A 15,792-nucleotide genomic window follows, 5' to 3' on the forward strand; every position below is an offset into this window, starting at 1 on the left:
TAATTACTGGTCTTTGGTAAAATACACAATGCAATGATTTAGACATTGTCAAACACTTTTGTTTTATTAATTTATGTACAGACTGTGTCATATTTGTTTACCCTAAGTTTGTTGAAAGTACTGTGTTGTTTGATTTTGATAAAACAATAAAAAGCAAATTACATACAACGTATGTTCTTATGTATCATATTTTAACAAATTCGCTAAGTTGAAGAATTTCAACTATTTGCACTGTATCCTGTGCACGGGAAAGTGAAAGTAAGCATGACTTACAGTAAACATGTTTCCTGCAATGCGCCGAGCATGTTGCCTTCTGTAAAGGGCAAGACATCAGCTTTTTGACTTAAATGGTTTAACGCCGTTTTTCAACAGCAGTTTTGTTACATAACGGCGGACAGTCAACCTAACCAGTGCTGTTGGATTCTTTACCAGTAGAGCTATTAATCTGCTCTCTGCAAGTAACTTCCAACTTCAACACACGAATCAGAGGTGGAGGACGAATGATTTTAGACACAATGTCTTTTATCAAATTGTCATGGAGAACATGCGGCTCGCCCGGGGAAAAGCAAAGCATTTCTATTTTACACACCAACTCTACCTCGTAAGTTATTCTTTAGAAATTCACGAATCGTACGGACATTGGAGCAATTTAAAGTCTGATGTTAAATGCGTTTCTACATATATAAAATGTTCTATTTTACATCCATACTATATGACGTGACTACATATTTAGGAATGAACATATCGTTAAGACCTTAGGACTAATTCTGTTTTCTAACAATTTACTTCGTACAATAAATATTAAAAAAAAAACAATCAAATTAATTTTATGCATAATATGAAATACAGCTATATGCATGATATGTACTATCTAAATGAACATATTCTGTAATTGACAACTTATCATTTAAAGTAGTAGTACTTGTAAAATTTCTGAATTTGAAAAATAACAAAAAGTTCTAACTAAGAGACATCTATATCGTTTAAAATTACAACGATAAAGATCAATTAATAAACTCAAGAGATAAAGTAATTATTCTTATCGGACTGCCCGCTCAAATAAACGAACATCTGAATCAAGATATCAATTTGATATGATACAAACAAAGCAAGTGCGGGAGATGAAAAACACAAGCACTTTTAGTGCAAGCGCGTCTTTGGGTCGTAGGGGAAGTGTCAGTTAGGAAGGGGGAGGTAAGTATAAGGGAATGAGAAACAATCTAAGTATATTACGTATAAGTTAGTGTGATAAATGTAAAAACAAATAAGAAAGGGGATAGCAGGTGGTGTGAGAGTGAGGGATAGAGAGGGGTGAGCGCTGAGGGGTATGAGAGATACTTAGAATTCGGATAAGATGTGATTACTCCATTCCTAGACCATACGTGAAGTTTTATATTAATATAGACAGTGGTTAAGAAGATATAATAGTGAAATTGATAAGCTCTCAATAAACAACGGCGACATCAATGCCAACAGGGCAAATACAATAGCATCCTTATTCTTCGAATAATCGAGGTAGAATGGGCAAAGGGTACACAAAAAGATGCTTCTAGCTCAGTATCAGGTTATATAAAAATTCCAAGCTTTAAAAATGTGAAGGCGATACAACAAATATTTATTACAAAACTTAAACTCTTACGTGCGGAGTCTGAATTAAGCATGAGGGGCTCATTTATGCGAAATAAAGGATTTTAAATGCAGATGCCGATACTGAATGGTACAAATAAAGAAGCTTCCACAATAAACTTGCATCAAGGATGTCTTAGGATGGCGGATCAAAGACTGTCGATATAAATACGCTTTGCCACAACCTCTTACCAATGTCTTTCGACCACATTTCCATTTGGTATGTCATTTAAAGCAGTTTAAACAGTTAAATATGCTTCACTTTGTGATATACTTAAATGGGATTTTTCCGTATAATGCTTCAATGTGCGTTTTATAACCGAAACTTTCACTACATGTATTACACCCATAAGGTCTTGAATCTACGTATATATCTTTGTCCCTTCAATAGCAAAGCTTTTCATAAAACTTGTCGATATATTTCATATTTGTAGTTTTGAATGCCCTGTTAAAACATATCTTCACAGTGTAAATCTGTTGTTATAGAGCTAGCCACAAAATTCACATAACATTTTCAAACCTTAATGAATTGACCATGCGTGTTGTCTAAGGTCGTACACATCTGAAAATGACTTCTTGCATTTGCAACATTTCACAGCTATTATGTCTATATAAATATTTCCTATATAATGTTTTATACTTGCGCTTTATACAACGAAATTTCTGTTTTTATTATCTCTTGCCTAGTAAATGATTGTCTCTGCACATATCCTTTGTTCCACGCATACACTTTCGTCTTCCTCAGGTCGTTGATACTAAGTAACACAGTAAGTGAGAAACAGTAACACTGTTTTAGTTTTCGATGAGACGTTGTAAAAATCGTGTAAAGTTTGCATCAAAATGAAACAAGCACATTTATATGCTAAACGAGTGGATATGACAAAATTTTGTAAATACTAATGTAGATTCAGAAAAGCATATACAACTAACAACATTTGATTGATTGTACATGGATGTAATTGCTCATCAATGTGAAATTAATATATCTGCCTAAACCTTACTTTCGGTTTCAGTTTAAGCAGGTAGTATAGGGTAATGTTTTATAATTCATACAGATTTTTTTTTTAAATTTCGTTATAAAATATGTCTTTCCCGTAAAGCATACTTATCCTTCGCGTAATCCAGTACATTTTCCTGTGCAAATCAGCTGCGGAGATAGGTCACGTGATAAAATTGTCGGTGATAGTTTGTAACATGACATCGTTGAGACTTGACTTACATTGGAACTTATCTCTCCCGGAGTGATAAGGTATTCCCCCCTTCACAGAAATGCATTCCTGTAGATACGATATCCTTTGTCTAAAAGAGTCAGAGTACTTTGTCCTTGGAATTTGTTTCAGGCACTAATGGATTACACTTCCAAGGGTACTTTTACTGTCATATCGCCGCCAAGACAACATTTTCTTACGGCGAGGAAAAAGAAAAGTTGCATGGACTTGAGAATAAGGTGGTTATACTACTGTTATAAGTTCTAGCATTGTTATGAAGAGGAAAATTCTTTTTAAATCAGTACTCGGGGGCTTTTCCTTATAGAATGTCTTGATTTAAGTACTGTGTGCTTGTAGAAACTGCTACCAGTTTGAGAAGGGAGCTGCTCAAATGGGCCAGATGAAATAAAGAAAATTGTATTGAAAGCTTTTTTACGCTTTTCTTTTACCGGACGTTTGTGTTTTTTTCTCCTCAATTGTTTTGCTGTAAGATCGTCATTTGAGTTCAGACATATATACCAAAGTTTCATTTCCGGTTTGTAAGTTAGAGATCATTTTCTACCGTAGAAATGCTTTAGTTGTTTAAGCAGGTTTTTTCTGGAACCTTGTAATTTAAGACCAAAATGCTTTGTCAGAAAGCGTGAACTGTTTCTTCCAGCTATTTCTTTACCTGCCACCTTCTGCGGCAAAATATTTGACAGCATCGTGATTCTTAGAGGTCAAGGATGCCTTAATTTGTTGCGGTTTGGGGAGACTGCGTATTTGGAACGTACCTTTCCTTGTTTGATTTTGATAACAAACGTCTTCCCGTACATTCAATCAATAATTTTATCGATTTCTGTCCTTCAGGGAACGCTATGCATTCTAACATTCCAAGGCGGTGCCCATTGTGTTCCTTTATTTGTTCGATTTGTGCTTGTGTGCTTGTTTTGAGTGTGTATACGAGTGTTTGTGTTGGCCGTGTGCACGTCCGGATGCTGTGATTTGCGGTTTGGCGAGGCTGTTTTGGAACGTGGATTTCTCTGTAGGATATCTTTCCTTTTTAGGTCGACTAGCATGTTCAGAGCCATGAAAATGAACCTTAAATTTCTATATTTACAAGCAAACCGTCATATGTTTGGAAGACCATGTATATTGTTTAGTTTATTATCCCACGCCGAAGGCGGGAGTTATAGTTCTGGCGTCCGTCCGTCTTTCCATCCGTCCGTCCAGAGCCATATCTAGGATCTGGTTTGGAATATTTAAATAAACTTCATATACAAGTTCACCACTATAGAGAAATGCGGCCTATCGCGTTTCAGTCAGATTGTCCAAGTAACACCAGAGTTATTTCCCTAAGTAGTTTCTAGTGTTTACTAATATAGGGTACTATAATAATGACAATTTCTGCTTCATAACTTGACATATTTTTCGCTTTTTCATCTGAAACCTTCCATTAATATTTATCAATATGCAAAGTTGTACCCTTCCCACACCTCGCTACTCCACCCAATCACCCCACTACCCCGCTCATGCGCCCCCACCAATATTTCTTTTTCATTTTTTATCTTTACATCAATATTTATTATCAACTTGTGTAATTCTGTACCCTCACCCGGTCACCCGGTCACCGCCCCTCGCCCTCCCCACCCTACCTCCCATAAAATTTTGTATCATTCCTTTTTTAATTTTTCAAAGCTTTCATGAATATTTATCATCATTCGAAGTTGTAAACCACCACGTCACCATCCACGTTCCAGATTTTCTTACTTGATTGTGCTGTCTAAAGAACTTCGGTTCTTTTAAGTTTAAATGTAATGAAATTTTTTCCTTAGCAGCATCCTAAACTTTTTGCCGGATATATTCCTTTGCCATTCCTCAACACAAACCCATTCGGCGGGAAATACCAATTCATTTAATTTGCTTGTTAAACATTCGTTTCGCTTGAATTTTATGTGTCTAGATATAGACTTTGATATTTCACTTTTTCAAATGCGTGTAACTTTTTCATTTCTTTCTGAATTTCCACGAGCTTTTCAGTTTTGTTACGGTATTAAATATTTCTTTACATGAATGTAGGAATAAAACATATAAGTCATGTAGCGCATCAGTTACAAAACGTTTTGAAGCACCCTCGTATTACTTCAGTGGTAGCAAACTTGTAACTCAACTAAATAATGACAAACAGGTTGCTGGTATTATAATTATATCAAAATGAGGAATCACTATATAGAGCGTAGACGGAAAAACGTTATTAGCCAACTGGTATCACTGCAAAAGGGCTCAATGACTTTGTGGACAAGTAAGAGGTAAAAAACATAATACTTTATTATTATAGTAAATTTCTGGCTGAAAATATTAAATTTTATATAGTTTATACAATAATGTAGTTATATCTATAGCTGGAATCATGCGACAATGTCATGCGTTAAATTGAATAGAATGTCGTTTGGAAACAATAAAGCAGACAAGGAACATACGGGTATTAGCAAACTAGATTTCATTGAGTCTGTTCATAATGTTCAAGTGTATTTAATTAGGATGTATTGGGTGTAACGTTATCATTGCAAACAGTCCGATTGCTTTCTCTCTTACATCGTTCAAATATTTAAAAAAAATCGATATGATATGTAATGGGACTGAAATGTGTTAATATAAAATGTGGATGCCTACCACATAATGATTTTCTTTTATCAGAAATAGGGTTTTACAAGAAATTATAAAATCTTATGTAAACTACGACAGCCACATCATAAACGCGGTGTCCGAAGAAACAACCAAACTCACATAAATAAATGCCAAGTTGTTTTACGCTTTCATATGAATTTTTACCAAGAACTCGTACTACTACGAACTACTATTAGATGAAAGCATCCGTGTTAGCACCATAAGAATAAAATCGTTGGTATGTTTACTGGGTGTACGTAGAGGAAACGCCACTGTAAATAGAGCAAAATCTAAAACTATCTAGCAGTCGCTTTTACGCAAAGTTTTTGGTGAAACTCGAGATCAGTTTTACGTGTTTTGCGTTCATAAATCGTTTTCCTCCGATGTGACGTCGAAATTAACTTGTAAAAATTATATATCATTGGAGAGATAATTTTAAAAGAAACTTGAAAATAAAGAATTTTTGCCGTGTTTTAGTTGTTTATAAAAACGCTACTTAAAAAATGTAAGTAAGAAGTAAGTTATTTTGCGCTCTGCTGAAAATTTGACGTTAGTGGTCATGTTTGAAGGTTTAAAGCTGCTAAATGGAGAATAACAGAGACCTGAAAAAAAGTCTGCCGGAAATATCGTCAACTTTAATTTGTGAAAATTCCATAACAGTCCGTTGAAAACCGGTATGTGGCGCATATTAAAATTTGATTTTTACGTTTGAGAGTTCAATTTATCGACTCGTCTGCCGACTAGGGAAATCGACATGATTTGCTTTGCCTTTTTTAGGTAAAAACCGCTATCGTACTGAATAATATTACCTAAATAACGGATCGTTCCATTATTAACAAGAGCTGTCTCCATAGGATGACACATGCCCCCGATGGCACTTTAAATGAATAGTTATGGCCGATGTTCGAGTTTAGGACCTTTGACCTACGGAGCTGGGTCTTGCGCGCGACACGTCGTCTTACTGTGTCACACATTTATGCGTAGTTATTTTAAAATCCATGCATGAATGACAAAGATATGGACCGGACACGCCCATCAATGCACTATCATGAAAAAAGACCTTTAACATCTAAGTGTGACCTTGACCTTTGAGCTACGGACCTGGGTCTTGCGCATGACACATCGTCTTACTGTGGTACACATTCATGCCAAGTTATTTGGAAATCCATCCATCGATGACAAAGATATGGACCGGACACGCCCATCAATGCACTATCCCTTAATGTCTAAGTGTGACCTTGACCTTTGAGATACGGACCTGGGTCTTGCACGCGACACGTCGTCTTACTGTGGTACACATTCATGCCAAGTTATTTGAAAATCCATCCATCGATGACAAAGATATGGACCGGACACGCCCATTAATGCACTATCCCTTAATGTCTAAGTGTGACCTTGACCTTTGAGGTACGGACCTGGGTCTTGCACGCGACACGTCGTCTTACTGTGGTACACATTCATACCAAGTTATTTGAAAATCCATCCATCGATGACAAAGATATGGACCGGAAACGCCCATCAATGCAATAACCTTTAATGTCTAAGTGTGACCTTGACCTTTGAGCTACGGACCTGGGTCTTGCGCGCGACACGTCGTCTTACTGTGGTACACATTCATGCCAAGTGATTTGAAAATCCATCCATCGATGACAAAGATATGGATCGGACACGAAAAATGCGGACAGACCGACAGACTGACAGACCGACAGACCGACAGACAGACGGTTCAAAAACTATATGCCTCCCTTCGGGGGCATAAAAATACAAAAACATCACTGAACTCGAAAACGAACCATACCTTAATCTATTCTACATCGTGTTTTTGTTGATATTCCCTGCTTATTCGTAGGAGATATTCAAAAAAAGATAACTCAACTTTTGGTGACATAATACTGACAATGATTGAGATGACATGTGACATGTTGTATTGGATTGACTTAAAATGTAAAGTAATAAAAAGTAAAGTTATGATATGATATCATGAAGATATAGAAAAGTTCGTTATATCTTGAAATTGCGTCTATGCTCCGGACAGAAATATTTATCGTCTAAAAAGTCCATTCTTTGCTAAAATGACTATACAGAAACCATGACACAAGTAGGCACACCCTATCCTGTACTCACAGTTCAATTATAATTCTTTGTTTTGTAACACATCTTTTTAAACAAATTTCACATTTTCTTCTTTCTACTTTTAGTGCTACTACCTGTTTCTTTTGATGATCCAGCTTGTGGAGGCGCAGGAAAAATAGGTTGCATAGATGACGTTTCATTTCCTTCTTCCTTTTCCTATCCTTCTTTTATGATACTGTATCTAGTGGATGGTTCCTGAACGCTTACTCCATTAAAAATGTGTGTGGTATAAAACTCTCTTGACAGTTAAAAAATTAAAGACACGCACCTACGCCTTAAATATCTATCCGTCTTATGAGTAGCAACGCTGCCGGCCTCTATTTGTAAGTAAGCTATAAACTCGGTTTTAGTCAAATTAGACCATTCATCCATTTCAAAACTTTTCTTTGATGTATCAAAAGAAATCAATTAATTTGCAGTTGTATTAACTGAGATCAAAGATCACAATGGAAGCTATAGTATCGTTATTTTCGACACAAGAAATTTCTTTCGAAACTTATCGGCTTAGATGATTTATTTAGTTTGGTATAGTTTTAGTAATTTTCAAAAATATTTTTAAAAAATCTCAAACGAGAGCCGATTTTGGCCATTGGTCGGAAAACCGGAGACAGACATTTATACTTAGTTATATTTGGAACGCGTGCGCTTTTCGGATAAATATTGAATTTGGTCTCATTTGAACGTTTCTGTAAACATCATAGCCTTGCAAACGTTCTAATTTCATGGTATACTACTTAATTACACTATCTTACATATAATATTTATAATATTTTTCATACGATGTCTCGAAGTTCAAAAACATGTTCATCAATTAAGCCGTTTCTCAGGCAAAACAATGCAACAGTTAAAATATTTATTTTTAGTACTCAAAGCAATTTATTTAAGCTAAACATTACAGCATGGCTAATTTCACATATTCATGGTTTAGTTATTAACTGTTGTCACTATGACTCCTCGCAAAATAATTTGGCTGCTGTTTTCCTGTACAAAATTATGTAAAGAGATTTTTTTTGTATTGGAAGCAGTCCTTAACAACATTTTTTTGTAAATATCTAAATAGAATAATTTGGGATCTTAACAACATTTAATTATACATTAAACATGTACCACTATGGAGAAAAACAAACACTTCATTTATGCCTGGCATAGTATTTACACATAGAGTATTATTTAGAAAGCGTAAGCTTTCCAGCCTTTACGCTCTTATGCGTCATCTATATAGTTAACATTTGAATTATTTCCAATCCACTTAGCATCGTTTCTCTTTCACGGGCAGGTGCAGCTACGGGTGATGGTATTCTTTGTGTTCCACCAGCCGGGAGAAGTGTTGCTAATGCTTGACCCATCCTTTTACCCCATTCAAAGTAAGTATGACTTTTGAATGCGTGAACATGCACCCAGACATTTTTGTCTAAATTGTAGTGCATAAAATCTATGATGATACTTGTAGTTTCAACAGTAGCTTGTGCCAAATTCCATGGGGCACTGGTTTCGGCACCTCCTACGTCTAAGTAGATATTTTGTTCAGGGCGATTGTTATGAAACAAAGGGTTTTTAAGCGTCTTGTTAATGAAATGGAAATCAACTTCGAAAAACGATGAATTGTTTATTGGCCACCAGAACGAGGGCGACTGACAGGCAGCGAAGGAAAACACATGTGGGCGTGTCCAAATGGCGTAGCAAGACATGAGTCCTCCGAGCGAATATCCCATTATGCCTAAGTTATCAGTTCGCAATCGCGTTAAAGCGAACTTGTTGGCAAATGGGAGAGCTTCTTTCTCTAAGAAATCTAACATGTTATCAGCTAGTCCACCGATATTGACTCTTCTTCCACAGAAATCCAAAAGATACTGCATAAACTCAACTGGGTCTGTTATATTCTCCGGCATACAGCCACCACAGTTATCTGCAAACGTGCCATTTATACAAAACAAAAATGGACCAACAGTTGGTGTCAGGACAATCTGACTAAAGTACTTGATCTTCTAAACGAAGATCTGAGAACGACCCATTCACATTCGTCTTCTGTATATTTTGGATTTCCAAGATTGCTATTTTTATTTTCGCAAATCTATTTTTGTTTGAACCAATCAGACAACTTGTTCGAATGTCAAAGAGTAAGAAAAATTTGCAGTTAATCCAGGGCTCGAACCCGGGACCTCTCGCTTACAGAGCAAGTGCGCTACCGATTGAGCTAACCGGCTATCTGACATCTTACGACATAAAAATTGTTGATATCAAATACCAAGGCTTTTTAAAGCTTGCAGAATGTTGTAAGTTAACTTTTGATTGGCTAGCGGAAGGGTTGTCAGAACGAGGCCATCAATAGCTCGTTGTCAGATCCTATGCGTAGCGCAATAGGAGATGTACTTTAGTCAGATTGGTGTCAGGAGATCAAACCTTTCTTTTCCGCCATTTCTGTAATCACCAAACCCTATTATTGTATACTCTTCTGACACTGCATGCGGATAAATTGGACCTTCTAAATTTTTCTTGAAGTATTTAGCAAAATGTAGATTGAGATCCAGAACGAATACCACAGGATAAGTTTTATATGTATTTTCATTGAAACTAGGAGGTGTATACATCGTTACATTTCTCTCTTTGCCAATGTATGTAGAATTTATCAAAAAACTACTGATGGCGCCTGTTTTCTGGTAAAACCATGGGTATGAAATGAAGACAGGTTTCTCCAAAAAGTACAGAGAAGTTTTAGATACTGGAAAGTTAATGTAAAAGTTAGCACCCACCATATCGTCGTAGTCGTCCGCCAGTACACGATACTGAAGCTTATTGCCAGGAAGATAGATGGGTTTTGAACGTGTTTGAGATTGATATTTGGTTACAACTGATTTATATGTGATGTTTATCCCCCATGTATCATAACCAATCTTTGAAAGACGTTTACCCTTGTTCCATTTTAGACAGAGCCCATTGCCTCTGATGTATAATGTTGTTCGTCCATGGTTCTGTAATTAAATATAATTGATAATATTATACCTCAGGTTAACACTAAATGTCTAAATATTATGATTCCATAGAACAACAAGTATTTATTTTGAACACAGAATATCAAACAACATTAATTAAAAAGTGTAACAATTGTTTTAAATTAGATATTACCCGACCGGGTGTGATTTGGTTCTGAAACATCACAAAAACAAGCGTCTCAATGATTTGATTGACTGAGCAAACGTTTTATGAGTAACACTCTTTGTGTTATTTGTGTCTATAACCTTCTAATAATTTAAAGCGTTCCATTTAGTTGATCAAGCGACAGAGTAGACGCTTATAAGAACTCAAAAGAATGTGTCACATTAAAATTTTACCTAGATAACATGCGCTTACATTTTTGCGCATAGACTAACATAAGTATTCCATTCTTATTTTCCAACTCTTCTTAGGTTTTGAGCAATACAATTTGCATAGATTTATATCGTTAACGTTCCTAACGTACTTTTCAAAACGTTAAACAAGGTTTAGCAGGACGTGTTTTGCAGTCTGTATTTGTACATTTTAACCAATCACAGAGCTTTATTAAGCCTTTTTTTTTATATGTTTTAGAATGCTGCTAGAATTACAGGAATTTAGAAAGATATAACAAAAACTTATTGAATGATAAAATCAATCTTTTCGAATAAAAATTTCGAAATTTCTAATAGCGTTGTAAATTCACCGCTTGAATGCATTAGTTTTGAATAATGACACCATTCCAAAAACTATTTCCGTTATTAAAGCGTCCGTTTTCCTGCCAGTCAGTTGTACAGGAAGAGATTTTTATTCTTGCATACAAGACGGGGATTTCCGGTATTTTTTACCGGTGCTGGAAAAATCCATCTTACACCCTGGGGTGTAAGATGACTCTCGTGCTTTAAATGACGTATTACGAACTACATATACGTAGAAGATTTATACAGTTATTTATATTTTATTTCAAAAAAGGTATAAAAATCCAATACCTTGACAGTTCCTCTTTGTTTCTGATACTATATTTCTCGATTCAAAACACGTTATTTTATCAAAAATTCATAACGTTACGGTGCAACTGAAAAACAAAACCGGAACTAAACATTGTTATGTGTCTTTGAAACGTCATGACGTCTTTCCCGTTTACGGACGTTGCTTTCCCGCGCTTTGTTTAAATACGCTGCTATCAGAAATAGTTCTCAAAAGAAACCGTCCGATTGGTTTTATTTTTATTATTATTTTGAAGAAAAAGATTCTGTCACTGGTTATAGGTGCAGATGGGAATATCCGGATTTCAGGTAACTGTTTAGGCGGTAACTCGGCAGGGAGCCTCGTTACCGCCTAAACAGTTACCCTCGAGACCGGAAATTCCCATCTACACCTACAACCAGTGAAAGAATCTTATATCATTTGTTTATCACGTATTGCTGAAGATTCATAACAGACAGGGAAAAGTGACCATCTCTTTAAATTTTGCAATTCATGTTCACGCATGGATGGAAGTAAACGTAAGACATTACATGCAATCGGTTTAAAAAAAATGTTATCAAACATTCCATTCAAAATTTTACCAATATACTTTGACAGAACCTCAAAAAGTGTGCGTTTTTGCGTTTCAATGTATGTTTAATCGACGCTTTTAATTCAATGTTAAATTTGCTTTTACAATTCAGCCCGTGATGATGTGATTTAGAGCGTATATCATAAACATTTCTTGTTGTTTTTTTTTGACAATTATAGCATAAATGTCCTGATAAGCCTATTAACTAATGGAGATATAATTCTTGAATATTCACTGAAGTATTTTAGCGCTACTGTTCTGTCACCTCTGTTTAATCTTTAAGTTATCAAAATCTATGAAAATAATCCTACCCGTAAAATGGACTCCGGATATTTCACTATGATTGTGAATGTCAGATTCTCTCTTACAGCATCGTCGACTTGTCCTACACACATCTCGTTGTAACACATCCCCACCTTTCCATCAGGTAGAGTGCATTCCGTGTAATCTACACAGGCACCTACCAGATTTAAAACCGAGAGACACACAACGAAAGCAAACTGGTGCATGTCTGTTTAACAATCTGTAAGAACAGGCCATATGGCATAATAAGTAAACATCTTGTTTCAGTTTTGCTGAAACAGTAACGTAAATGCTTGATGTAAATTATTTTACATAAAATTTAGAGTTTACCCAATATTAACTGCTAACGTTCTGTATAATTAATGACTTTTTACGAAACTATTTCAAAATCATATTTAACTGATATTTAAAGGTAAAAAAAAAAACAAGTTAAATATATAAAACTTCCATACAGGTAAAGACATATTGCCTCGAAGTTTCATGAAATCATCTCGCGACACTTGATATTACCTTTTAACTGTTTAGTACAGACTCTGAGACATGCGGGGTAGCAATAATATATATACAGTGGGTTTTCCGCGTGAGGTGATCTGTATGTAGATAAGATTGACACAGTTAAGTAATAGACTATAAGGGCAACATACCCACGAATCTTTATGCTTATTTTTAGTATATATCCATACAATTTGAGCTAGGCATAACTGCTGCTTGGTGTCGATGTGCATTCATGTATAATTGTAGATGGCTATTCTATCCCTGATGTCTATAAGGCCAATATGTAAGACACGAAGGATCCCGAATGAAGTCAAGACAAGTACCTATAACTTTATGCCAAATATAGATGTCGGGTGGGGGGAGGGGGGGGGGGGGGGGGGGGTTGGGGGTGAAGATGTAAAAAGGGAGTGGGGAAGGAAGTTGAAGGGGAAAGTAGAACAAGGATGAATATACATAGGGAATGCTACGTTCCTTAATCACAGTTACACTACAACTTAAACCACAATAGCGCAGACATTCATGTACCAAAGAAAAACACACAACCACACCCAACTAACTAACATAGAAAAACAGACAAGCAAGATACAAGAACACAGTAGGGCACCGCTTTAGACTCACAAGCACAGAAACGCACCTCTATAAACAGGAAAAAGAAACAATCGTGTACCGCCTTAGGATTCCGGCAGTCAAAAAATGTGGGGCACGAAAACTTACTCAAAGTAAAGGGGGAGGGGATGTAAAAAGGAGCGCAAATGCAAGGGGAAATGAGGAGGCGATTTGGGGAGTAAGGAGAAGGAGGAAAAAACGCTTACCACAAAAAAGGCAACATACGCAAAAGACAATACAAGAGAGACAGAAAACCAGTTGAAAATAGAGGCACCGCATTGGAACGGTAGTAACCTATATAAAGGAAACTGGACTTCACAGTACTAATTCATTAGCATCACATATGCTTTACTACTTTTATGAAAATGAATTACTGTTTTACAGGAATACGAGATTAATATAAGTATATATTGTATATATACACAAGTTATACAATTTCCAGCGACGAGCAATAATTTACCTCATTTTTGTCACCAGCCATAAAGTAATTTACGGTTATTTAATTAATTGAATATTAATGTACGCATAATTATAACAATGCACAGTTGTAGAAACATTGATAATAAAGACTATATTCCATCATCGAAAATATGTAAATGTAATTACTGGGTATATGTATTAAAACTAGCATAAAACTATTCTAAAATTAGTGAAAACCTGTTAATAAAGCATATATACCTGTCTACAATAGATCCACTGACAGAAATGAATAATATGATAAGACACAACGTTACATTACTATGCGGAGGATATCACCGACGTAGTAGAAAAGTTAAGATATCTCATTTATCATCATTTATATTTTATGACTTCGTCTAATGAAAAAACTAAACGCTTAGATTATTTATATTTTAGATTGATAAATGCACAATATTTGCCACTATAATCAATTATGAGTTTATTCGTTTAAATTCTCATAAGCACCAGAGATAATTCCGTGTATAAATTAACTCTATTGTTTATGAAAATATAATTAATTACGTTTAAACAATATTTCTATTTTTAGATGAGCGAGTTCAAGATATCGAGTTTCAACTGTATTACTTTACATATCTCTGCCACTTTCCTTGGGTTTGTTTCCTCCCAATCCATCTGTCCTACTACTTCGTTTATTTTAAATATTAGTCAGGCAGAGACACTTCAGTCATATAGCAACTTTCTAGTTGTAGCCTGAAGAATCCATGTAACCTACGGTTATCATAATTGGTACAGCCGGGTACTTTGGTAGGTTCACCGACCTTCCGTAAGCCTGCTGTATGGCATGACTCGAACCCATAGAGGTGTGGAATAAGGGATTCGGAGTTAGCTAGCCATTGTGTTCCCGTTTCCAATTCATGGAAAGTATCTGTTTCATATAGTAGCAAAATGTCAACACACACAAGACATAAATGTTAAGGAAGAGATGAGAAAGCATGAAATTTAAACTGAACACAATTGAATGCAGAAAGTAAGATTCACACTTGCGATATGTACAAATTGTTATTAAAATGTATAAAGGCTATAAGACAACCTACACGCTGGATGTAACTATCCTTTATTTCACTAGTCTTATATTTCGATAATGCCCAATTCAAAGTTAAATATTAGAGCAGATTTATAAATTGGTAAATGAAAGGGGAACTATTGAAATACTTTTTATATATGTTTGCTTAGTATCTAAAAAACCCAATGAATTATCACATTTAGTTATTTTTTTTTCTTTTAACATTAAATAACATTTAGTTATTTATGTAACAGAAAAATTATAACAGTAAATTAAACAGAAAAAGAGTACAGAATGGTGTGTGATATTTATTTAAATAGAACTAATAAAAGTATTTATATAGAACAGCCACCAGGATATTTTTGCAAAACCAGGATTTTGGCAAACTTCACTACCATTTCTGAGTGACTTAGAAACTTCTGTTTTGGCTTGGATGGTAGTTTAGGCGCCAATGAGCAATAAATGATATAGTTTCGCATTATTTTTAATTTTCTTATGTACAAAAAAGTTGATTAAAAAAATTTGTCCAATTGGATTTTTCCAGTTTCCAATCGGATATATGGCGTCCGATTGGAATTTTTGAAAATCCAATCGGATTTATTTCCCATATTTTGGCGTGCTGGATTTTTTTCCGGGCGGAAAACATTTTTTTGTTCGAGGTGTGTAAAAACAATTGGTTATTGTATATAGTGTATATAAGAACGTAATTTGTATCAAAGAGCGGTCTCCTGAGAACTTTTCAAAAATCCAATGGGATTTTTTTC

At 35.3% G+C, this 15,792-nt stretch overlaps 1 protein-coding gene across 1 annotated transcript; it reads right to left on the reverse strand.

The window, feature by feature from the left end:
• Positions 1-9,988: 9,988 nt before the first annotated feature.
• Positions 9,989-14,436, reverse strand: LOC123532625 (uncharacterized). Its single transcript, XM_045314099.2, has 3 exons — positions 14,224-14,436; positions 12,453-12,664; positions 9,989-10,582 (listed from the first exon to the last, which is right to left on the reverse strand). The coding sequence occupies exons 2-3, from the start codon at positions 12,648-12,650 to the stop codon at positions 9,989-9,991; spliced, it is 792 nt and encodes a 263-aa protein (XP_045170034.2). The 5' UTR covers positions 12,651-12,664; positions 14,224-14,436.
• Positions 14,437-15,792: the final 1,356 nt, after the last annotated feature.

The sequence above is a fragment of the Mercenaria mercenaria genome, chromosome 11 (assembly GCF_021730395.1).
Source record: "Mercenaria mercenaria strain notata chromosome 11, MADL_Memer_1, whole genome shotgun sequence".
NCBI lineage: Eukaryota > Metazoa > Mollusca > Bivalvia > Venerida > Veneridae > Mercenaria > Mercenaria mercenaria.

Bases quoted from the DNA above. Each gene is read 5' to 3' on its own strand.
- LOC123532625 (XM_045314099.2), bottom strand. From the start codon at position 12,650: ATGCACCAGTTTGCTTTCGTTGTGTGTCTCTCGGTTTTAAATCTGGTA. The intron at 10,583-12,452 runs GTAGGATTATTT...ATTTAATTACAG, and splicing joins ATCCGGAGTCCATTTTACGG to AACCATGGACGAACAACATT.